The sequence below is a fragment of the Acinonyx jubatus genome, chromosome D1 (assembly GCF_027475565.1).
Source record: "Acinonyx jubatus isolate Ajub_Pintada_27869175 chromosome D1, VMU_Ajub_asm_v1.0, whole genome shotgun sequence".
NCBI classification, from domain to species: domain Eukaryota; kingdom Metazoa; phylum Chordata; class Mammalia; order Carnivora; family Felidae; genus Acinonyx; species Acinonyx jubatus.
This window is the reverse complement of record NC_069390.1, coordinates 101,488,896-101,514,984: the sequence shown is the minus strand read 5'-3', so window position 1 is coordinate 101,514,984 and position 26,089 is coordinate 101,488,896. Positions and strand designations below refer to the sequence as shown.

Sequence of the window (26,089 nt, the reverse complement as noted above, 5' to 3'; positions counted from 1 at the left end):
TGTATAAAACTGTCTCTCCTTCTATATCTAAAGAGTGGGTTGTTGCAGGAATCAAATGAGAGAATTCATGGAAAGCAGTTAGCAGAGGTCTCAGTACACCCTCAGTAAATGGTGGCTTACCCCTGCTCCTCTCTCTTCTTAATTACAAAATTTCCAGTATCAATAGGTCCCAGATTTATTTTGATTTTTCTTATGATCAGACCTTACTGGGCTTGTTTGTTAATATAGTTTAATATTTTTTTCAAGTTACTGCTCAAACTTTTTTTTCTAATTAAGGTATAACATACATATGTGGAAATGCATGGATCTTAAGTGCACAGTCCAATGAGTTCTGGTAATTGGGTGTACCCGTAGAATCCACACCCGTGTCAATATAACAGACCTTTCCATCGCCCCAGGAAGGTCCCTCATTGCCTGCCTGCCCAGTCAGTTCCCATCCCCTCTACCCACAGAGATAACTGCTGTTCTGATTTCTTTCACCATAGATTATTTTTTGCCAGTTCTAGAATTTCATTGAATGAAATTTTATTGTGTTGTCCTCTATTGTGTCTGGAGTTTTTCACTCAGCATCATGTTTTTGAGGTTCACTCATGTTGTGTATATCAGTAGTTTTTCTCTTCTTCTTTCGTTTTTTAAAAATTTTTTTATTTACTTTTGAGAGAGGTAGTGCAAGAGGGCACCAGAGGATCCGAAGCAGTGTCTGCGCAGTCTGACAGCAAGCAGTGAGCCCGAGGTGGGGCTGGAACTCAAAAATTGTGAGATCATGACCTGAGCCGAAATGAAGAGTCGGGCACTTAACTGACTGAGCCACCCAGGTGCCCCAATGGAGTCCATTTTAAACCAGCTCGTTAGGGGGCACCTGGGTGGCTCAGTTGGTTGAGCATCCGACTTCAGCTCGGGTCATGATCTCACGGTTCATGAGTTCGAGCCCCGCGTCAGGCTCTGTGCTGACGGCTTGGAGCCTGGAGCTTGCTTCAGATTCTGTGTCTCCCTCTCTCTTCCCCGCTCATGCTCTGTCTCTCAAAATTGAATAAACATTAAAAAAAAAGTAAAAAAAAAATAAACCAGCTCGTTAGTTGTGGTTAGTGCTTCCTAGGTCCTAGGACATCTTCGCTACTCCAAGTTCACAGACATCATTTTCCTGTATTTTCTGTCAGAAGATTTACAACTCCTTACCTTTAGTTCTATGATCTATTAAGAATTAATCTGTGTGATGGTGTGTGATATAGATCAAGGTTTTTATCATTGTTTTTGTGTTTTGGTTTGGTTTGGGTTTTTGCATTTAAACAGGAGTTGTTTCAGCCTTGTTTTTCCCCCATTGAATTGCTTGATGCCTTGACTGAAAATTAAATTGACTGGTAAGTGTCAGGCTCTTTCTCTTGAAATCAGGCAGTGTAAGTCCTTGGACTTTGTTCTTCATTTTTGAGATAGCTTTTTAGGACCTTTGCATTTCTACATAAATTTTACACTCAGCTTGTCAGTTTCTATTTTTTAAAAAAACTGCTGGGAGTTTGTTTAGAATGATATGGCACCTACAGAGTAATTTACGGAAGAATTAACATTTTAATAATATTAAATATTATTCTAGTCCTTGAATATATTATGTTGTTCCATTTATTTGGGTCTTCAACAGTGTTTTATAATTTTCAATGTAGAAGCTTTACACATATTTCTATTAAATGTATCCCAAAGTATTTTTGATGCTGCTATAAATGTTACTTGAAATTTTTTAATTTTCTATTTGTTATTATAGAGAAACAGGAATTTTGCATGTTGACTTTGTATGCCTTACTAAATTTACTTATTCTAGTAGTTTTTTTTGTAGATTAATGTTGTCTACATACACAATCATGTCATCTGCACATGGTTTTACTTCTTCCTTTCTGATCTGTTTATGCTCTTTATTTTTTCATTGTACTGGCTAAGACTTTTACAACGTTAACAGAAACGGTGAGAGCAGACATCCTTGTTTATTCCCATTCTCGGGAAAATTTTTCACCATTAGGTATGATGTTAGCTATAGCTTTTTCATAGATGTTCGTTATCAGGTTGAGGAAGTTCCTTCCTATTTCTTGTACACTGGGAGTTTTGTTTTGTTTTTTTTAATCATGACTACATATTGAATTACATCAAATGTTTTTTCTCCATCTATTTGGAGAGCAGATAACTTTTCTGTTTTATGCAGTTACTAGGGTAAATTATTTTGATTTTCAAATGTTAATCATCCTTGCATTCCTAGGATAAACCCCATTTAATCTTGATATGTTATCCTTTTTCTGTATTTCTGGATTTAAATTCCTACTTAATACAGGTTGTGTCTATGTTAATGAGGAGTATTGGGCAGCAGTTTTTATTTCTTGTAATGTGCATGTCTGGTTTTGATACCAGGGTTATGTTGGCCTTAAAAAAACTAGTTAAAAAATGTTTCTGCTTCAGTTTTCTGAAGGAGTTGTTTAATGTGGATATTTTTCTTTCTTTTAAAAAAATTTTTTTGAGTTTATTTATTCAAGAGAGAACAAGTGCAAGCAGGGGAGGAACAGAGAGAGAGGGAGAGAGAGAGAATCAGAAGCAGGCTCCACTCCCTGTCAGTTTGGAGCCTGATGTGGGGCTCGATCCCACCAACCATGAGATCATGACCTGAGCTGAAATCAAGAGTCTGCTGCTTAACCGGTTAAGCCCCTCAGGTGCCCGTATGTTTTTCTTTCTTAATGTTTGATAGAAGTCACCAGTAAAACCATCTAGGATTGGAATTTTCTTTGTGAGAAGATATTGAAATGTGAATTCGTGGGTGCCTGGATGGCTCAGTTGATTGAGTCTCGGACTCTTGATTTCAGCTCAGATCATGATCCCACGGTCATGGGATTGAACCCTGATTCAGGCTCCTCACTGAGCATGGAGACTGCTTAAGATTCTCTCTCTTTCACTCTGCCCCATCCCCCACTCTCGCTTGCTCCCTCCCTCCCTCTCTCTCTCAAAAACAAGTGTGCGTTCAATTTAATTAACATGTGTAAGAATGTTTATATTTCCTATTTCTTCTTGTGTCACTTTTAGTAGTTTGTATTTTTAAAGGGATTTATTTTATCCAAGTTGTCATATTCATTCGTTTACAATATTGCCTTTTTCATTCCTCATGTTGGTAATTTATGTTTTCTTTTATTTTCCCTTAACCAATATTGTGAAAGCTTTATCAGTTTTACTTATTTTTTTTCAAAGAACCAAATATTGGCTTTGAATTTTATCTATTGTTTTTTATTTCATTGATATCTGCTCTTTATTTGTTTTCTTTCTTCTACTTACATTTAATTTGTTTTTCTTTACTTAGTTTCTTAAAGTGGAAGCTTAGAGCTTTGATTTTAAACCTTTTTCTTTTTAATTTTAGCAATTATGGCCGTAAATTTCCCTCTAAACACTGCTTTAACTGTATTGTACAAGATTTTGAGCATCTTAAAATTGAGATATGTTACATAAAATGAAACATCTTTTTATTTTTTTATTTTTTTTAAGTGTTTATTTATTTTTGAGAGAGAGCAAGCACACATGAGCACACATGAGCTGAGGAGGGGCAGAGAGAGAGGGAGACACAGAATCCGAAGCAGGTTCCAGGCTCTGAGCTGTCAGCACAGAACCCGATGCAGGGTTCAAATTCACAAACTGTGAGATCATGACCTGAGCCAAAATTGGACATTGAACCGACTGAGCCATCCAGGCACCCTGAAACACCTTTTATTTTTTATTTTATTTTATTTATTTTAATTTTTTTTAACATTTATTTATTTTTGAGACAGAGAGAGACAGAGCATGAACAGGGGAGGGTCAAAGAGAGAGGGAGACACAGAATCGGAAACAGGCTCCAGGCTCTGAGCTGTCAGCACAGAGCCCGATGCAGGGCTCGAACTCACGGACCGTGAGATCATGACCTGAGCCAAAGTTGGACGTTTAACCGACCAAGCCACCCAGGCGCCCCTGAAACACCTTTTAAAACACCACTCACTTCCCCGTAACCCCAATACCTGGCAACCAGTGATCTTACCTTTTTCACTATAGTTTTGCCTTTCCAGAAAGCCATATAAATGGAATCATGATATTTTACACTTTGTTTTGGCTTCTTCCATGTGGCATGCTGCCTTGGAGACAACCCACGTTTTGCTGTAGAGTCAGTAGCATTCTGTTGTGCGAGTGTCCTGCAATTGGTTTATCTGTTTACCAGTTTTTGGACATGTGGGTTATTTCCAGTGTGGGGAAATTATGAGTAAAGCCACTATACACATTTGCATATGTTTTCACTTCTCTTGGATAAATACTTAGATGTAGGATTGTGAGTTGTATGATAAGCTTGTGTTTAACTTTGTAAGATACTGCCATACTGTTTCCCAAAGTGGCTGTATCATTTTGCATTCCACCTGCAATGTGTGAGAGTTTCAGTTTCTCCACATGATTGCTAGCACTTGATATTGTCAATCTTTGTAAACATTAACCATTCTGGTAGATTTGTGGTGATAGCTCACTGTTTTTTTAACTTTCATTTCAGTAAAGACTAATGACCTTGAATATCTTTTTGAGCTCTAATTTGCCAATTGATATCTCTTTTGGTAAAGTGCTCAGATCTTTTACCCAGTTTTAAATAGTGTTGCTTATTATGTTATTGAATTTCAGGAGTTCTTTATATATTTTGAGTCTATTTCTAGACTCTGTTCTGTCCAACTAATCAGTGTCTCTCCCTCCATCAGTACACTGTCTCAATTACTGCAGCATTACAGAAAACTTGAAATCAGAGCATGTTTTCCAACCTTGTTCTTTTGTTTGAAAATCATTTTGAATCTTATAGGTCCTTTGCATTTTCATATAAACTTTAGAGTCAATTTCTATTTAAAAAACTGCTGGAATTTTTGTTGAGATTGCATTAAATCTATAGGTCAATTTGAGGAGAATCAACATCTTTAACAATAGTCTTGCAATCCGTGAGCCCATTTTATCTCTCCATTTATTTAGTCCTTTCATTTCTCCTCGTAATATTTTGTAGTTTTTAGTGCTTTACACATAATTGTTAAGGTGTATCCCTATTTCACATTTTTTGTTATTCTATAAATGGTATTTAAAAATGAATCTCTGCCTAGCATACAAAAATACAGTTGATTTATATGTATTGGCCTTGAATCCTGTGGCCTTACGATACCTTATTAGTTTTAGAGGCTTTTTTGTAGATTCTTTCAGATTTTCTATGTAGAAGATCATGTTGTCTATGAATAAAGACAGTTTTTCTTCTTTATTCCCACTCTTTATACCTGTATTTCCTTTTATTGCCTGTTGCACTGGCTCGAACCTACAGTACAATGTTGAATAGAAGGGTTTACTATTCCATAAATATCAATTTGATAAAAGTATTTGATAATATTATTAAAATCTTCTCTAACTTTTAAAATTTTTGTTGCTTTATTAATTTCATAGGAGGAGTGTTAAAATCCCCAACTATAACTGTGCTTTATTTCTCTGCTCTGTTGTTAGGTGAGTATACATTTAGAATTACATGCCTTCCTGATGAACAGATCCTTGTATCATTATGAAATGCCCCTCTTCATATCTAGTAATACTCTTTTTCTTGAAGTTTTTCTCACGCTTACTTTTTGCATGGCGTGTGTCTTGCCATCCTCTTATTTTCCATCTCTCCGCGTGACATTGTATTCAAAGTCATTTCTTGGAGACAACATATAGTTGGGTCTTGCTTTTTTTTTTTTTTTTTTTTTTTTGGTCAACTTTTATTTTGAAATTATTATAAATTTACAGGAAGTTGCAAATAAATTTATAGGGAGGTTCTGTGCACCTTTACCCAACATCCCCCAATGTTAACATCTTAGGCAAATAGAGTATCGGTACTAGAAATCGACATTGGTTCAATCCACAGAGTTTATTCAGATTTCTCCAGTTTTACATATATTCATTTGTCTCTGTGTGTGTGAGCTTCTATGCAACTTTATCATGTGTGTAACTTTGTGTGACCACCACTACCACACATTAAGCAACACCGTCATCACCATGGGGCTACCTGGTTCTGCTCCTTTATAGCCACATCCCTGCCCCTGCCCCCTATTCCTAACCACTGGCAACCAATAAATCTCTCTTCCATCTTTGTATTTATGTTATTTTAAGAATATCACATAGGGGAGCCTTGGTGGCTTAGTTGGTCAGGCGTCAGACTCTTGATTTCGGCTCAGGTCATGATCTCACAGTTCATGGGTTCAAGCTCCCCATCAGGCTCTGGGCCCACAGCACGGAGCCTGCTTGGGATTCTCTCTCTCCCTCTCTCTCTCTTTTTGCCCCTCCCTCACTCACTTTCTCTGTCTCTCTCTCTCAAAATAAATAAACTTAAAAAAAAAAAGAATATAAATGCAAAGATACAGTATGTAACCCTTTGAGATAGGGTTTTCATTCAGTGTAATTCCCTTCAGGTTCATCCAAGTTGTCCATAATCTTCAGTTCATTGTGTTTGTTGCTGAGTAGTACCCCAGGGCATTGCTTTTTTTAACCTGTCTATCTGTGCATTTTAACTGAAGCATTTCATCCATTTACCAATACTGTCTTTCTATTTGTTCTCTAGTTGGGCCATCTGTTTTTGTTGTTCTCTTCTTTCCTTCCTCTCCTGCCTTCTTTTAAATAAAGAAAATATTTTTTTTAATATTTGATTTTAGTTCTTGTATTGGCTTTTTAGCCTGCCTCTGAATCATTTTTTTTTTAGCTGTTGTTTTAGGGATTCCCATTTCCATCATTCATTTAATACAGTTTACTTAGAATTAATGTTATTATTCTTCACATACATTGTACAAATCTTGCAATAGTAACATTCCATTTACCTGCTCCACTGACTTTTTTACTATTTTTGCCTTCAACTTTACATTTACATACATAATATACCCCACAATACAATGTTAGTATTTTAATGTACTTTGTTAAAATCACTTAGTAATTTCTCTTTATTTAAATAGAGGTAGTTTTCTATGTTAGTATCTTAGTGCTGTGCTGGGAGTCATAGACTGATTTTTTTGTGACTGAGAATTAGGCATTGTAATTGATGAAAAACATAATTTGAAACTGAAAGTATGATCAATATAACAGGGTTTAAATTATTTTTTTTGTCTGATGCAAGATATTTTAGCATAATTTTCCTCCAGCTTAGATAAATCCCCAATCATTATTTCTTTGCAAACAGGAACATTTAAATGATACACACACACACACACACACACACACACACACACACACACAAATCTCAGTTTTAGCAAAAGTACTAGATCTAAGATCCTAGAAAATATTATTTAATACATGCCAGGAAATATCCACCCCTCCTCCAAAGGCCTAGTCTTACAGAAAGCTCCAACAGAAAACTCCCTTAAATGCTCTCTGTAATTGGATATTGAACTAAAATTCTTGAGACTTAATTTCCTGGGGCTATATTTTCACCTACTTAAGAAATGTCAGTCTTTGCTGGTTGTCTGTGAGCTATTATGACTGCGTCGTTTACCAGACATTGTACAGTGGGAATAGCATGATTTGAATTGAGTAAAGACACATGAGATGAACCGTGTCATGTGAAACCCTGGGACAGATGTATAATCAGCCTTGAGTAAGGGAATAAGAGAGGCCTTCTAGGTCCCTCCACATCCTCCCACTTTTTATTTCATATTGATTTAGATAAAGTAGAATTGCTCAGGCTTTCCTTTAGAGGCTTATTAGGAGATAAATATAGAAAAGGAGTTAAGTTCTATATTCATATTTCCCTTAGAACAACTGTATCAAATTGGAATTTTTTTTTTTACCTAATTCTTTCTTTCTATCCCGATAAAAGTAAATAAAACCAGATTCCTTATGGTAGTTAAGGAGAACACCATTACTTTTTCAAAGATATGTTTTTCTCCACTGTTGTGGAATATACTAATTTTTTACTAGAATACATTAGACATACCCCTGTTACTGGATAAGACAGACTTTCCTTAGAAATTTGGAAAAATATTATATTCTATCCCTCTAGTTTTATCCCTGTCTACTGTCTTAGCCTTATCTCCTCAATACTACAATGAAATCAACTCCTTGTTGTTTCCTGCCTGTATGCTGTTTCCTCCACTAAATGTCTTTGTCTTCCTTCTCCATCCGTAAAATATTCTAGTCCTTCAAATCTCCACTTCTGAGAAAGATTTCCCTCAATTCTGCAAGCTGACAGCAATATCTCCTCCCTTTAAATCCACAGAAGTCTGTATATATTTTTTTAATTTTTTAAATATTTATTTATTTTTGAGAGAGACAGAGCGTAAGTGGAGGAGGGGTGGAGAGAGACAGAGACACAGAATCGAAGCGGGCTCCAGGCTCTGAGCTGTCAGCACAGAGCCCAATGCGGGGCTCGGACTCAACGAACCGTGGGATCTTGACCTGAGCCGAAGTTGGACGCTTACCCGATTGAGCCACCCAGGTGTCCCAAGTCTGTATATTTCTTAACACACATAGTGATTTGTTATAATGTCACATACCCTAATTTACTAATAAGCTTCCTGAGGGAAGGACTTGCTTACTCATATTCATATTTCCCATATTATGCAGCACAGCATATCTTGCTTCAAAGATACTGGATAGATATTTGTCAAGCAATTAATTAATCAAAATACATAAGTGCCAATTTTAGTACCGTCATTATGAATGGCTTCGTCTAATAGGCTTTGCGAACGTCTCTATTACATTCAGCAGGGCCAAGCCTAGAGTCCATCCTGGAGGCAGGGTCGGTTTGGAAGGACTTGATGACATGGCACACGGAATCAGCCAAGGACACCCCCAGTGTGAATAGATAACTTGTTGGGTGCATCTGGCGGCAGCTGAGCTGCTGGCAACTTTTGTTTGGCGTGAAGAGCTTTCAGCCCAGCTCTCATTGTGGCACCTCGCTTCCATTATGTTTTGCCTCCTGTTTTGTTTATATGAAAGACTACAGTCTTGTCTTAGAATTTCTGGGTATTATGAGTACCTTAGGGAAATCTGATTATAGAGATAATCTACTCAACAGTGAAGAGTTTCAATTTGTTTCTATTGAGTTTTGTCAATTCCGAATCCCAGATACCTTTGTCTTCCAGCCCATTGACTAGAGCCTCCCAGCCAGACGTTGAGGCATCTGTTTCTATAGTCTTCCGAACTGGGAAAGATAAATAAGAATGTGCGGGAATTATCTGTGTATTTGCTAACCACCAATTTAGATCTAAATAGACTCCCTCTGTTAGGAAGACTAATGAATTCCAATTCTCTGAAATATCCTTTGCTTTTAACAAGCAAGATGGAAGGTAGCTAAAGAAAAAAGAGAGGGAGAGAGAGAGAGAGAGATACACAGAGGGAAGAGCTGTGAATAATGCCACCAGAGAACCAATTATGTTCACCAGCTGGCATTGAGAAACTTGTTTCCTGTGACAAAAAAAAAAAAAAAAAGATTTCAGTTTTAGCCTCAGACTCCTTTTTGACATTGTGTTCTTTAGGGCTGAATGACAAATGCTCCCAGATACCCCCTAATATATTAGAAAAAAATTCTTCATACTTGTTACATGTAACATGACAGAGCAATGGGTGGGAACAGAAGGGCCAGCAGAGGCATCAATATGGCAGTCAATACGAATCGATGGGATAAAATGCTGGTCTCCCCAGCCACATAACTGACTTAGTGATACGTTCATGACTTGGCGAGACGGGGATTTAAAAAAACACTTGGTCAGGACATTTCATAGATGTAAGACTATATTTGTTGTGAAAGAAGAGTGAAAAAGCTGTGTTTTCCAGTAATACAAAGTGCATTTTGAACTTGGGTTATTTTTTCCCCTGTTTGTGATGGCAGCGAAACCCAGAACTGAGCCTTTATGTGTTTTAGTGGGGGACAGCCCAGATCTTAGAATGTCAGTAAATCAAAGCCCAGTTCTACAGTATGACAGTTCAGAGGAAGAAAGTCAGATGTAAATAATACTGACTTTAAAAACAGTATCTATTTCAGAATCTCTCAGCTGGTAAAACTTGGAAGGAAGCAGTGTCACCTCAAGGTTCATTCATGTTGTAGCATGTGCCAGAATTTCCTTCCTTTTTAAAGCTGAATAATATTACGTTGTATGCATATATCACATTTTGCTTATGCATTCCTCTCTGATTGACACTTGGGTTGCTTCCACCCCTTGGCTACTGTGAATAATGGTGCTGTGAACATGGGTGTACAAATAACTGAGTCTCTGCTTTCAGTTCTTTTTGGATTTATACCAAAGAATGGAATTGCTAGAACATATGGTAATTCTATTTTTAAATTTTTAGGAGCTGCCACTGTTTTCCATAGCAGCTGTACCATTTTACATTCCCACCAATAGTGCACGAGGATGTCAATTTCTTTATATCCTCACCAACACTTATTTTATGTTTTTGTTTTGTTTTGTTTTAGTAGCCATCTAATGAGAGTGAAGCGGTATTTCACTGTGGTTTTGATTTGCATTTCCCTGACGGTTGGTTAGTGATTGTATTCGCCAGCGTGGACTGCCATAACAAAGACCATCAACTTTGTTTCCTACAGCTCCAGAGGCTGGGAAGTCCAAGATCAAAGTTCTAGCCAGTTAGGTTCCTGGTGAGAGCTCTTCCTGGCTTGCGAATGCCTGCCTTCTTCTCCATACCCACATGGAGGAGACAGAGAGATCATTCTCTCTACCTCTTCTTCTAAAGCCACCAATCCTGGTAGATAGTGCCCTCATTTAACCTTAGTTACCTTTTAAAAGTCCTGTCTCCAAATTTAGTCACATATGAATTTTGGAAGGACATAATTTGGTCCTTGGCAGTGATGTTGAGCTTCTTTTCATGTGCTTATTAGCCATTTGTATATCCACTTTGGAGAACTGTCTATTTAAATCCCTTGTCCATTTTTAAGTGGGGTTATTGTTTTGTTTGGGTTTGTAGAAATTCTTTACGTATTCTGGATATTAACTCCTCATCAGGTATATGATCTGCAGGTATCGTCTCCATTCTGAGGGTTGTCTTTTTACTTCTTGATGGTGTCCTTTAAAGCGCAAAAGTTTTTCACTTTGATGAAGTCCCATTTACTTTTCCTTTGGCTGCATGTGGTTGTGGCCTCATATGCAAGAGACCATTGTCTGAGGAGTCAGAGTCATGAAGATTTACTCCTATGTTTGCTTCTAAGAGTTTTACGGTTTTAGCCATTATGTTTAGGTTTATGTTAATTTTGAGTTAATGTTTGTACATGGTGTGAGATATCCCTCTTAGTTCCTAAGACCATAGTAGTTTTAGAATGCTCATTACTAGAACAGATATGAAAAAAATTGGTAAGGAGTGTTTTGTTTTTTGTTTTGTGGTTTTTCTTTTCTTTTCTTTTCTTTTTTTGGTTGTTATTCTTAAGGGTCTTCTCCAAAACAATTACTTATTGCAGACATGGGTAAATCACATCTACTTATATCATCACAAATATACTTCATTTACATTAAGCTCATTCAGTCTGATAACCAGAGAAATCCAAACATCAGGTAACCTAACAGGAATGGCTGCCAGTAGCAGTTGAGATTAACAGTCGTTGAAATGTTGTGAATAATATCTCGATGACAAATAAAAGCTTGGCCTCATCTTTGTACCCAGAATTGGCTAAGACTACATGTCATTTTTAATTTTGATTAATGGCAGAGTAACTAATTAGGGTAGGAAAGGGATTAGAAAATCATTCAAGATGTCGGTGTAGTCCTCGTGCCATTTTGTCATGGATGCTATAGTCAAGTTCACAGTGACAGGCACATGTAATAACTAGGAGCTGAGAATAGTCAGATTTGAAGAGTCAAGGCAGTGCTTTTAAAATCAGCATTTTTAGTTAGATTTGATTTTCTTTCTCTGAATGATTATGCTGTTGAATTGGGCTTTGATTTATTGACATTCTGAGATTTGGTACAGATTTTCTTTTTTGCTTTGCAGGATGCACAGAATCAAAAATTAAAGACCAGTATATTGTACTATGAGGTAAGTGCTGTTTCCTTCCATGCATACTGGACTCCTGATTTCTATAGTGGTGCCTGGGTGGCTCAGCCAGTTAAGTGTCCGACTTTGGCTCAGGTCATATCTCGTGGTTCATGAATTCGAACCCTGCATCGGGCTCTCTGCTGACAGCTCAGAGCCTGGAGCCTGCTCCTCATTCTGTGTCTCCTCTCTCTGCTCCTTCCCCACTAGCACTCTGTCTCTATCTCTCTCTCTCAAGAATAAATAAACATTAAAAAAAATTTAAATCTGTTGCAAAATATAATTATTCTAAGGAATAGATATTTTCTTTGTGTTTGCAATTTAGTTTCTTAGACCTGCAGCAGATCTAATTTATTAGAATCTGTGTAAGATATATGGCCACAGTTTCTGGCTGGGGCACCAACTTTAGGGGTTAGCAGGGAAGTCCTCTCCCCTAACAGTACCAGCAAGCAGATCAGTTGGGTTATTCATCCAAATCCTTCTTCAGTTCTTTGGGGAGATTGACATTGCCTCTTTTTGATACATTTCTTTTCTAGCTCCTCCTAACAGGTTTGGGATGATGAATTTTTATCCTGGAGCCCCACCATGTTTGATGGGATCAGGGAGATCTCTCTACCTCTAAGCGCCATCTGGGCCCCTGATACATCATCAGTGAGTTGTAAGTGTGCTGGGGTGTATTTCTACGGGGCTTAAACTGCTTGGACTACTTATGCCAGTTGTCACTTTCAGTCACTGTTGCTGTCTTTTGTTTCTTAACCTAAAGAGGATCGTAGTGTTGGGAATATTCCAGGTAGAAGTACCATGAGTTGACATCATTTAAGATACAGATTTAATTACAAATGCTTGAGGTTACTCATGGGTTATGTCCGTTGCAAAAGTAGCAAGTGAATTATCTTTTGAGGCTGTCATTACATCTTTGCCAGGGTAAATGACGTCATGGGAAATGTGATTCTGTCTTTCTACTTCTAGACTAGTCCTGAGTATCACAGCCACTACCATCTCATAATCAGTTCTGTTCATGTATTGAAATGACTAAGGCCTTCTCTGTAACAGCGAGGTCTTCTTGTGTTTCATATAGTGTGGACATTGAATGATCACCCGGCCTCCCCTATGTCTATGTGAACTCATCTGGGACCATTAAGAATGCTAAGCCTATCCAGGTGGTTTCCACATGCAATTTAGAGACATAACGCTTTTCCATTTGATATGCAGAACTGCAGCCTAACTTTCAGTAGCATCCTGCACACGGGTAAACCGTGAGCGGCATAGTCTGCCAATGGGAAAACACTCTTGTGCTGGGTTGGCGCACTTAGGTGAAATTATATCATGCTGTCTGTGAGGTTTATTTTGTTCTTGCACATAGTTTTTACAAATCGAAATCTTTTCTTACAGCTATTTGGCCACCATTGTAATTTGGACTGCGTACAGTGTTGTGCCCAGATATATTGCTCACTACTGCTCTAGGTTTGGGAATACAGTATTAGGCCTCCTCTGCCACTGAGAAGGTTATAGAAGAGGTAGGACCAGGTCCATCATTCTATGGATAATGGAGTGCAAACTATAAATTCACAGTTGGTTGTTTTGTTTTTTTCACTGAGAGGGAGACTCTATTCCACATCCCTATCCCTAATTCAAAATGGTTATACTGAGCCCCATCTCAGTAAGACTGTACATGTGGGGGCAAGAGTGAAAGGAATCATTTGAGTTGGGAGTTGGAAAAGCGGGTGGTTATTGGGGGCTCTGTGTGTGGGGAAGTCCATTGTTTCTCTGGTTGTCAGTGGAAGATGTAGACCTGGCCTTCCGAGGAGCAGAGAAGACATTAAGCATGACAAAAAGGAATTTTTGCAGGACAGTGAGTGGGAGCTTCTTTCTGTGTCCTCAACATACAACATCCTGCAGAGCAACACTGGAGATTTTGCACAGATTCAGTTTAACGTAGGTCCTTCCTGTTCCTGTTGCCTACTTGTCTGCAGTCGCAAGCCTTCTCTGCTGGGCTCAAGGATCTCTGCTCTGTCGTGTGTTCTCATTCTTTATCATCATCCAAAAACTGATGATTCAGGTGGCTCTGGAAGCCCCTTGCATTACAGCATTGCACAGACCAGAGATTCAGTCCCAGATCCTGGACTCCTACTGTAAGGATTCCATATGTGAGTAAAAAGAGAATGGTTTCAGGCACCTGAACCACCCACCTTAGCAGGCATCCTCAAGCCTTTCGGTGCATACTAACATCCCCACTCCCAATTGCTGCTGAGAGGAGGGGGAAACAAAAAAAAGAAAAGAAAGAAAACCCACATGCAGCAACAACAACAGAGTGGGAGAAGAGCGTCTCTTTAACGTTACTGTCCTGTTTTTAACTGAGTAAATTATTAACTAATTCCAGAAACAAATGCATCAAGCTATCATTATTAATTTGACTGTCTTGAGCAATTAGCTAACAAATCACCTACAGGATCCTCAGAGACTCCTGGTGGTTTCTGGATCAGAGAGAACAGCTGCTCTAAAGGGATTCGATGAGAACCCAAGCTTCTCGGAAGCACCACCAGGATGCTCTTGGCTGCATTGTCATGGGACAGTTTGTTCAGCAGGAGCCTGAGGGGCGGGGTGCAGGACAGCGAAACTGCTGTTTTGCACTCCAGAAGCAGCCATTCTCCCTTCCCTGACCCTTCTGGCAAACCGTCCTGATAAGTGGTTTGTAGCAAGTTCATGCAACTGGTAGATCCGCTGTCAGTAGTCACTTCTGCTTTTCTGCACAAAGTCAGCTAATAGTGTTGATAGCTGGGTGGGGAGGAGTTCTTCATGCCAGGTAATGTCTGTGATTGACAAATAGAGACTACAGGCAGGTCAGGATGACACACGAGATGAATTCTCTTGGAAACAATCCTTTTGGATAAGAAGGAAAATTCAGACTAGCCTAGGTGCTATGGTTATGCTGGATAATCATACGCTAAGAGAGGGTGGTATCGAAATAAGCTATTATTGAGGGCACAGATGCCCCTCCATTGGTCAAAAGACGTTCCATGCAGCTTTCCAGCAAAGCTCTGGTTAAATCAGGGCCTCCTAGAAATAGCTGTGGCTTGAACGTGACTAATGTATAACTAACTCATCACAACTCATACCTTCCTGGTGGTGGAGTCTGGGTGTTTGCCTGTTCTGCTTGGTTTTTAGCAAAGCTGGCGTCGTGGCTTATTTGTCCACTTTTTTTTTTTTTTTTAAGTGAGAGAAAGGGAGGGAAAAAAGAAAGCTTTTTTAATTTCAATGAGTTTCTTGGCTAAGAGTAAACACCTCATTAATTTTAAAGATATCAGCCCACAAACATTATTAATGCAGCCCGAATAATGGCGAGCATTAAAGGGAAATGTGAGGGAGGAGCACGTGCGAGGTGGAACACAGTCACCTACCAAGCGCTCCGGAGAACGCTGCACACACCATTACCTACACTGCACGAAGGAGACAAACAAAGGCAAGAGGCAGGGCCGATAAACAGGAGTGCGCACGCACACACGCACACACACATACACTCACACTCTTTCCATAAAGCAGCCATTATTTGTAGTTACACGTCACCCTTTACCCTGAATGTTAATTTGTCTTCCCAGTCGTGGCGAAAGGCTTTCTATGTAGTAGGTCCGTTTTTAAATATGATGGACAGAGGCGTAAAACAGTGCTTACGGAAGGAGAAGCTTCCCTGTGTCTCGGGAACAGTGATCCCATCCCTTTGCCCTGTTCACCGCCATGCTTCCTCTGCATTTACAGTGTTTACATTGAGGTATGCCAGAGGTGGGCATCGACAGCACTGTATGCTTTTGGAACTGTTCCCTGCGTCTCTTTGCCCTGGGGGCTGCTTTCCACCCTCGCCCTCTGGAACAGAGTAGGGAGAGAACCCTGAGTAGTCACAGATCATGTTTCATAGGCAGGGAGCTACGCCCAGAAGCAGTTATACAACTTTGGAAAGACTTAAAGTAGATTCAGTGGCTATCCTAGGTCTCTTGTCTCCCTTGGCCTCTCTCAGCCCCCATGCCTCCGCACACCTGCTATGTGCCCTGATGGGCTCATGATCTCTTACTCCATACCAGTCATCCTGCTCTGAAGTTAACAACTGAGGCATCCTGGTGACCTTCGGTAGCCTTTGGGCAATGATGTGAAATTGAGAGCCCGGTTCTCTGCCAGCACTGGTCTGCCAGGGTCCTGACAGCAAAGGCCATCTCCCTCCTGATCTAATCACCTGCATTGTCCCTGTCCAGGCTGCCCAGTGCGGGGGTGGAGACAAGTGGAGCAGACAGGAGGAAAGATGATCTAAATATCTTGTCCCTCTGGGCCTGATGTACATTGCTGCCATTACTACTAAATCAAGTGCTCAGGATTCCTGGTTAGCTCGAGCTAATGTGCAGTCCTATCTGCTGGCTCTAGAACACGTATTGTTTATCAGAGGGCACTGCTAACACATTGGAGTCAGGCTACATTCCACAGGGGGCTCAGAGCATGGGCACCTTTTGCCTACAAGGAGGTCTGTGTGCAGCCTGGCACCTGCTCCAACAGCCATAGGAGGGAAGATTCCCTCCAATACATTATCGGACATGCTGCTTCCAGAAACAGAAGGGTGAGTATTCCATGTCTACATGGCAGCTTTTTGTTTTTTTGTTGTTTTAAAAAAAAAAAAAAAAACGAGGGTAGAAGTGGGAGGAGGTAGGAATAAAATGTGAGAATTCATTTTGGATGGAAAAGGGTAGACAGCTGTTGGAAGAACTAAAGTGAGCCCAACACGCACATATACTCACAATGAGTGAGATGTTCATGCAGGCAGGGCTGGGAGCCTTCCCGGGCACCCCTGGAAAAATGCAGAGGGGCAGTTGAGAAATCAAGGTGCCCCATATTTTCCTCTTTTTCTGGCATAGTTTTCCTTTATAGATTAGGTTAGAGTAGTTTTGTTGAGATAGCCATTGAATGCAGCTCATGAACTTGAGAGAGGTTCCTTCTGAACTCCACCAGATCGGGAGGGAGAGTGAGAGAATGAGAATTTAGAGCCCTAGAAATCATTCCAGGGTCACTCAAGCACCCTGACATCATGGACTTTGTGCTAACCCAGCCTGACCCATGGTCCAGATCCAACTCTGAGTCCGGAAGCTCTCGCTCCTGTGCAGGGATCTTACTTAAATGGCAGCAACTTTCCCATTCTTTCTGAATTGGGAATGGTGGGAGGGGCTTGGGAGAGGAGGAAAATGGGCTTCTGTATGAAGCGTGAGTCTGGGCGTCAAAAATTCCAACTATGTCATAAAGACGGTCATGCAAAATTGAGTACTGGTGGGGTCTACCATCAAGGAGGCAATTAGAGGCTAACCTTGGGGCCTATTCCATCTCCAAGGAGCTCTCCACACACACATTCTGAATTAGATTGATCTCTTTCATTAACATCAATAGGCTCCAAATACCTTTGTGTACTTATTATTACCTGGCTTTAATGGATAATGAAATTGTGGCATAATATTGCTAACACCTGAAGGGTGTCTAATGGCGAACACGGACTGAAACTAAAGTGCTTTTTCTTCCCTTTCTGTGGAATTTAAAGGCACCAGCTCCTTTAGTCCGTTAGAAATGATGGGCTCTAGGTAGGGGCAGTTCCACGGAGAGTGGTCTCACTGAGCTGGTGACATCCCTTCCCCCACTAGCATCAGCCATCAGCTGGAGTCCCTTACTGTCTCTGGAATGACCCGTGCCGAGAGGTAGCCCTCAGGGGATGGATCTCAATAGGAGAAGCCCTATCTGTGCTAACTCCACGCTCCCACCTTCTTGGAACTAAAAGTAACATTACTAATAAGACTCCAGTACAACGCAACGAACATCTCTTGAGCCCTTATCATGTGCCAGGCTCAGTGGCCCCACTGAGGACACAAGCATGGGTAAAGCGGGGCTTCTGCTATCCATCATGGGCCCGGGATGTTGCCCAGGGAGACATTGTGACAATGACCACAAAACCCAGCATTTACTTGACCCTGGGCACCATTTTAAGTTTGCACATGAAATCCTCACATCTCTATGAGTTGGGTACTCTGAGTATCTGCATTTTTACAAATGGATGGATCGGGGTACAGAGAAGTTAACTTGCCCAAGTTTAAGTAACTTGCCCAAGGTTACAGGGTAACTGTGGAGCCTGACCTTGAGCCCCCAGTCAGTCTGACTCCAGAGACTATGTGCTAATCCTCTTTGATGTTGACATGCAACTCGGCTTGACATGGTCTATTCTAGTCCATTCTTTGGCGTTCATCCAACTGTGTGTTACTAGGCAAGTAACCTGTGCTCGTTTCCTAGGGCTTCCATAACAAAGTACCACAAACTGGGTGGCTTAAAACAACAGAAATTCATTCTCTCAGCTCTGGAGGCTGGAAATCAGGGTGTGAGCATGATTACTTCCTTCTGGGAGCTCCAGAAACAATCTGTTCCGTGCCTCTCTCTTAGCTTTTGGTGGCTGACAGCAACCCTGGGCTTGTAGGTATATCAGTCCAGGATCTGCCTCCACCCTCATGTGGAATTCTCCTTTGTGCGTCTCTCTTCTTCTCATAAGGACCCCAGTTGTGTTGGCCCACCCCACTGCAGTCAGCCCTCATCTTAACTAATTTTATGTGCGGTGGTCCCATTTCCAAATAAGGTCACATTCTTACCTTCCAAGAAGGACATTAATTCTTGGGGCCATTATTCAACCTGGACAGTCCACTGCCCTCTCTGGCTCCCCCAAATTCATGTCCATCACCTATGCAAAATATCCACCCTCTCCCAACATCCCTAAATGTCTTTACCCCATTTCAGCATCAACTCTGAGACCAAAATAACATCTAAATATAAACTCAGAAAGTCCCAAATCACATCGTCTAAATCAGGTACAGATTCTGGATATGGTCCATTCTGGGGCAAATTCCCTTTCCATCTTCAGAGTCTGGTTGCTGATCCCCTGGGATGGGCAGAAACCTGTCCTATTAACTCTTCTAATTCCAGTATTTAAAAAAAGTGCCTGACACTGCGTTTATGGTCCGTTAATGTTCCTTCAACAAGAGAGTAAAGAGATTTGAAGATCAAATGAGATCATGAAAACAAACCATTTCTGAAAACTGTGATAAAATTAGAATTTCTTTAGGCTGCACTGGGCTTGCAGAGAAAATTAGTCCATAAGTACATTGCTCCTAAATCAACCTGAAGAAAAAGGAAGGCCCCTTGTTCTTGAAGAAAACCAAAGAGGGGGCCTATGTAGCTTTATAGTGTTATAAGCCAAACATAGGTGGCAGGATTTCTGCTTTATGTTACAGGACAGCTAATTGTCTGCCTTGTAGCCGCCATGTTTCCCTTGCACTTCCGGCTGCTGGCACTATCCAGTGACAGATATTCTCCTGACAGGACTGGGTACATTCTTGGTGGGGTCCGGTGCAAAGGGAAAATGTGGGACCCCCTATTCATAAATTACGAGTTTCAAAATGGCACCAGCAGAGCCTGAAACCAAACAAGCCCTTGTAAGTGCCAGGACCCGGGAAGTTTCCCAAGCCTCATGCCCATGAAGCCCGCCTACCTCGCAGCCTCTTGGCCCCTGCCACACCTCTCCCCTGGCACTGTGGGGGACACATGGTCTGACAAAACTGAGGAGCCGTCTTTGGTTCTGACCCAGATTTATGCTCACTCTCTGCACCAGCCTCTGGGTGGAGAGGAACCACCTCAGCATGTGTTATTTACACAGGGGCTTTATTTAAAGAGACAACAGCCAATCTCAAATGTACCCATCATGTTCAGCAAGCAAAAGTGAAGTGCATTTAAAAAAAAAGGAAAATTAGGGGGCACTGGGTGGCTGAGTCGGTTAAGCATCAGACTCTTGATTTCAGCTCGGGTCATGATCTCACAGTATGTCGGTTTAAACCCTGCCTCAGGGTCTGTGCTGGCAGCACAGAGCCTGCTTGGGATTCTCTCTCCTCTCTCTTTATCCCTCCCCTCCCCTTCTCTCTCAAAATAAACAAACATAAAAAAAAAAAAAGAAAAGAAAAGAAAAGAAAATCAAGGCATGCACCTGGGAGCACTTAAACTAGGACATGTAGGCACTTAGAATCCAGGGACTCTGCAACTCTATTCCCTTGACTCTAAGCCTAGGCTCTTCCTGCTTAGGCAGCTGCCTACTTGTACTTCCTTTGGGGCAGGGTTCTTACACTTACTGTTCATGTCGTATCTGCCATGAGGTCTGGGGGGGCGGAGGTGGTCTTCCCACTTCTACCCTCTAGCGACAGCAGGCTTGGTTGCCCCCCACCACCCCACATAGCCCAGGTCAGGCCCACAGCACAAGACCCCTGTGGACTCTGACCACGTGGCTCCCTTTCTGTGGCTCCCTTCCTACGGCCCCCAGCTAACCACTGCCTGGTGGGTCATGTCACAGCATGACCAAGAGAGCTGGAGACACACAGGTTGGTGACAGTTCATTTTGTTGTGGTTTTTCTTATAGACTGTGCTTTGGTAGAAATGTGTTTTAACCAAATCATTACAAAGCATGAGTGTGGCTCTCATTTAGATATCTGCAGCCCATTATGCTTCATGTGAAAGACAACAGCCAGACTGCAATCCTCCAAATGGCTCTGGCCTACCAAGCTCCAATGAGTCGGGATATGCTCCCAGACCCAAAGGCTGGGGGACCCCTGTTATCTCCTGCAAGGTGGTAGGTATCTGGTCTCCCCCAGCCAAGCTCTACCCCACCTCCGTCTCCTCCATTCCCGGCCTCTGCCTTGGCTTTCAGGTATCATTTCCATGCCACCCCCCTCCTCCAAATCCAACAGCAAAGAGCTCAGAACATGCATTTGTTTGGCAAACTGATTGAACACCCATCATAAGCTAGGTATTATCTTTGGCCCCATGAGGAATGTTTTAAAGGTTGCTGCTTTTGCCCCCAAAGGGTCACAGAAAGCAGTCCTATCGTTCCCTGATGAAAATAGTTTGTGTTTATTAAAGACACTTCCTGTCACCGTCCCCAGAGAAGCGAGGTCTACAAAAATGGCAATGATAGAGCAACTTTCTGAGTCTCAAATTCCCAGCTACAGAGCCCCGGCAGGAGCTCCGGATGCTCAGCCATCCTGCGGGGTGTCTTCAGTTATCTCCCCAACTTAGACCCACTTCGCCCCTTGTCCTCCTGCTCTGTGTCCCTGGAGACGAGCCACGGTCTCTCTGACCAATAGGAAGAGGGGATGGAGTGGCAGGAGATTGGAGAGAAGGGGAGAGTGAGGAGGGTGCAGATGAGCACTCCATTTTTCTCCCGGTGGAGTCAAGTTACCACGAGGCTGGCTGTGCCCCTAAGGGGAAGCCACAGCTCCTGCTTGGTGGCCTTCTCCACCCAGCTTTCTCTCAGATTCTGTTCACATTCTCAGCCCTTGCCCCCTTCAGGACTAAGGACAGAAGCAGCTCACCCAGTCCTCCCAAGTATCTGGGGCACTGCCCCCCTTCTTGTGGTTTCCCTCTGCCCTGCTCCTTGTCAACGGTCTCCTTGCCAAGCGCTCCACAGATTTCCCAGTGGTGCTATTTGTTCCTGCCCAGACTCTGACACATACACAGGTGCTAAGGTACTCACGTGCCACATAGGAAGACGGGCTAAACCAAAAATAGTACAAGATGTTGCCTACACGCTGTCCGAAGAAAAATGTTGGTGTGAGACCTCAATTTAAAACAGCTTCTCACTCACCAGCTGTGTAAGTTTGAAAAAGAAATTTAATGTCTGTGTACCTCGGTTTCTTTGTCTGGAGATGATAATACCCAGCCTTTAGTGTTGGTGTGAGTGTTGAATAAGAGCATAGGAAACACAGCCCAGTGCCTGGCATACAGCAAGTGGTAAATAAATACAGGCTTCTTCTTATAATTATTAATAATATTAATACAAGTTCTACATAAAAGCTTAAAGGTTTTTTTTTTTCTATTTTCTAAAACACAAAATAATCTCCGTTCTCGAAACTACATGGTCATTTCACATTATGTAGAACTGTTGGGACTTCGGGGATCTCTTGGCCGTGGGTTTGGCCAAACATTAGTCCATCAGCTTATACCCTGTCTTCAGGAGACTCCATGGCCCCGGCCAGGTGGTGATTCGCAGGGGCCCACTGGTCTACGTCATGAGCCTGCTGATTCCCAGCATCTTCCTCGTGCTCGTGGATCTGGGAAGCTTTTACCTGCCACCCACCTGCCGAGCCAGGATTGTGTTCAAGACCAATGTGCTGGTGGGCTACACCGTCTTCAGGGTCAACATGTCTGATGAGATGCCAAGGAGCGCAGTGAGCACCCCTCTGATTGGTAAGCAGCTTTGGGGACACCAGACCTCCATGTTACAGACTCCCATCAGAGATGAGATGCTGCATTTCAGACAGGGGGCGCTGGGGGAGGGAGAGGCTCCAGAGACTCTAGCTGATGCCATCTCATTTGGTTCCTTCCACCAGGAGTCTTCTTCACAATTTGCCTGGCCTTCTTGGTTCTCGGCTTATTTAAGTCCATCCTATTGGTCACATTCCTCCATGATGAGTGCAGCAGTGAGCAAGAGTGGCCCCTCTCATGCCTTCAAGGGGACATTGACGCTGACGGGCCTAGAAGAGATCCCCAAGCCCAGCCTGCTGGGGTGACAGGTTTGTGAGAAGCCTCAAGGCCCCTACCCTATCTTGCTTTATCACTCTCCACCCTAGTTTCCATTGGTGGAGCACCAGGCCAGTGTCCCGCTGGGTGAAAAGTGTGAAACACTTGCTTCTTAACCTCTGTGCTGCATCTGATATTACCGCTCTGGAGATCGAAGGCTGTCTACCACCTGCTGGCTTTCCAGAAGGCCTCCTTTTAGCTTAGAGGTCAGGCCGTCATTTGGCTTTCCTTGTTTTTGTTTGTGTTTTCCGTTGCTTCTCGGCCTTTTGGCTGAGATCAAGTGTTTGTGTTTTCCAGTTTTAACCAGTACCTAAAGTGACTGAGCCTCTGACTCTAGAATAATAGAGCATACATGCACAGTTTGTATGTATTTGGGTTCCTATCACTTAATCTGAAAAAGTGTATGAATGATCTCAGGGCTCACTTTGGCCCCACATATACTAAAACTGGAACAATACAGAGGTTAGCATGGCCCCATGCGAAGATGATATACCAACTTATGAGGCTATTTTTACTGTTCGCTTGAAAGTTGCTAGGTAGGGCACCTGGGTGGCTCAGTCGGTTAAGCATCTGACTTCAGCTCAGGTCATGATCTCACAGTTTGTGAGTTTGAGCCCTGCGTCGGGCCCTGTGCTGACAGCTTGGAGCCTGGAGCCTCCTTTGGATTCTGTGTCTTCCTCTCTCTGCCCCTCCCCTGCTTGCACTCTGTCTCGGTCTCTCTCAAAAATAATAAACACTTAAAAAAAATTAAAAAGAAAGTTGCTAGAGAGAGTATACCCTAAAAGCTCTGATCATGAGAAAAAAAATATGTGACTATGCATGGTGATGGATGTCAACCAGACTTACTCTGGTCATCATTTTGATATAAATATCTCAAATTACTATGCTGTACACCTGAAACTAATATGTTATATGTAAATTATATCTCAATTAAACAAAAAAGAATCATCCCAGCCTCTAAAACTCCAACTGAGTCAGTGGGGCTGGCCCCTCCCTCTCTCAGGAAACCTCCTGGGTGGATCCAGCCTAGATAGCCTTCCTCACAACACAGCTCTGCCGTGTTCTCCAGGGCTTCTTTCAGCACAGCCTCACCTGCCCTGAGCAGGCAGGAGAGAGTCCCCAACCCAATCCACTGCCCTATACCCCCTACAGACCTTCCTTGTAGTATGAGGCCGTCAGCTCCAGTGGGAAGTCCAGGGGCCACGGAAGCCCATTCTCCCCTCTCATGCAGAGCCCTCGGTCTGTCGAGAACACCAGGCCGAGTCAGAGACCCTGAAGGAAGTCTTGTTCCAGCTTAAGTCCATCAGCACCTACTTCCAAACCTGGGACCAGGAGGACTGACAAGAGGTCAAGTGGCTGGCCTTCCTGGAACGTTTTGACCGACTGCTCTTTAAAGCGTGCCTCGTCGTGCTGGGGCTCTATGCCGTGAGCCTGTGCTCCCTCTGGGCGCTGGGGAGCAGCTTGTGAAGACTGGAGGCTGTTGGTCTCACCCAACATTCGCTTTCTCAGTACTTGGGGAAGGTTGCAAAGTTTTGTGGGGAGGTTGGAGGGGGGCATGGCAGGTTAAAAAGCTCCCCTCTTGCTGCCTCTTTTCATTCAGTGCAGGTACTCACACCTAATGAGGTACTGAATGGCCCAGGGCTAGTGCATTCATGGCGAACATGTCTGGCCATCTCCAGGTACACAGTGAAAAGGAAGCCCACCTTCTCATTCCGTGCCACTCCCCAAAGGTGACACCATTAGCCATCTCTTTCAGAAATTTTCTAGGTACATACATACTTGTATGTTTTTGGGTGTTTGTTTGTTTGTTTGTTTGTTTTTGTTTTTGTTTTTAGTGTAAGATTCCTTCATCTCCCTGTTTTATCTTAGTCACTTAGGCAGCCGTTCAAAACCTTTACCGTGTATCAGTTAAGTCCTAAGCGTTATGTTAGGACATGAGAGAACACAGAATAAGTCAGTCACAGATCATTCTTCACTGGAATGATTCCCGAGGTCAACCTTGTACAAAGCAGAATGGAAAATTGTCACCATGTCTGTATCCTGAAGCTCTTGTTCCCACTGGCTCCAACGAGCGCCTCTTCACCAGTACCTCACCACAGTTGGACAGAAGCGGGGCTCCAAACCTTCCAGACCCAATCTAGCACAACCTGTAGTCAACGCAGACCATGTATAAGGCACTGAGCTGGGGGATGGGCTTCATGCATGCCCCTTGGGTTCAAGGAGATTATCATCTACTCTCCCTGTAGAATCAGCTAGGGCCGCCATAACAAAACACCACAGACTTTGTGGCTTAAACAGAAATTTATTTTCTCCCTGCTCTGGAGGCTGGAACTTTTCTTTGAGACCTCTCTCCTTGGCCCATAGATGGCTGTCTTCTCCCCGTGTCCTCAATGGTCTTTCCTCTGCATGTACATGTCTGTGTCCAAATTTCCTCTTCTTATAAGGACACCAATTATGTTGGATTAGGGCGTACCTTAACAACCTCATTTAACCTGAATGGCCTTTTTAAGGGCCCTGCCTCCACATACACATGCTGAGGTACAGGGCATTAGGACTTCACCATATGAATTTGGGGGGCAGGGTGAACACAGTTCAGTCTATAGCACTCACATGATGGTGGACGCTTGGCAAGTCAAAACTCTGCACGTAAGCTGGAAGGCCAGGACCCAGGGAATAGTTGTAGTTTGAGTCCAAACTCAACTATTTGGGAGGTGTCTGCTGGCAGAATTCCCACTTTTTCCAGGGGCGTCAGTGTTCTTCTGCTGAGGCGTTCAACTGATTGGATGAGGCCCACCTGTACTCTGGAGGGTACTCTATTTCACCCAAGTCGACTGATTTAAATGTTAATCTCCTCTTAAAAATACCTTCACAGAAACACCTAGGGTAATGTTTGACCAAACATCTGGGTCCTATGGCCTAGCCAAGTTAACACACAAAACTAACCATCACAGTCCCAATGGCCCCTTCGCCTCCCATCTCTGCCCACAGTTACTTGTCCGGACAGAAGAACCCTGAGCACATGGAACTGGGGTAACTGGTCAACTTCTGGCTCTTACTCTCCAGTGGCCCAGTCTGCCATGAGTATAGCTCACCTTCTGGCAGTTCCATGGCCTCACAACCTGAATTCTAAGGTGGAAGTTCAGGTCTTCCACAAAATTTCCTTCCTCCTGTTTTGACTTTCTTCATTTCTCATGGCTTCTTATTACAGTCTTCTGTCTAGCCAGACTAACCTGCCTGCCATGTCCGTCTAAGCCTCTACTGTGAGTTGACATATTCTTTTGTTTCTCCAGTCTGTGTGCCATTGCGTCTGAGGAGCCTGCTCAAAACAGCCTCCCTCACCTTCTTCCCCTGAGCACCTCGTGACGGTCCCCTTTCTCTATCTTTACCCTTACCTTATTCTGTGTCCTTCCCCCTTTGAACATTTTAGGGCCTTGTGTGTGTGTGCATGTTTGGTGTGTGCACATGT

At 42.5% G+C, this 26,089-nt stretch overlaps 1 protein-coding gene across 1 annotated transcript in view; it reads left to right on the top strand.

Moving 5' to 3' along the window:
• HTR3B (5-hydroxytryptamine receptor 3B) overlaps nt 1-26,089 on the top strand; it is a 63,040-nt gene that overhangs the window by 25,938 nt on the left and 11,013 nt on the right. The window contains 10 exon segments of the mRNA XM_053204092.1: nt 11,959-12,003; nt 12,550-12,640; nt 12,643-12,658; nt 13,079-13,187; nt 13,189-13,249; nt 13,779-13,799; nt 13,802-13,935; nt 22,080-22,290; nt 22,434-22,616; nt 23,855-24,131. Coding sequence (XP_053060067.1) covers nt 11,959-12,003; nt 12,550-12,640; nt 12,643-12,658; nt 13,079-13,187; nt 13,189-13,249; nt 13,779-13,799; nt 13,802-13,935; nt 22,080-22,290; nt 22,434-22,616; nt 23,855-24,090 — 1,107 coding nt within the window. The 3' untranslated portion in view covers nt 24,091-24,131.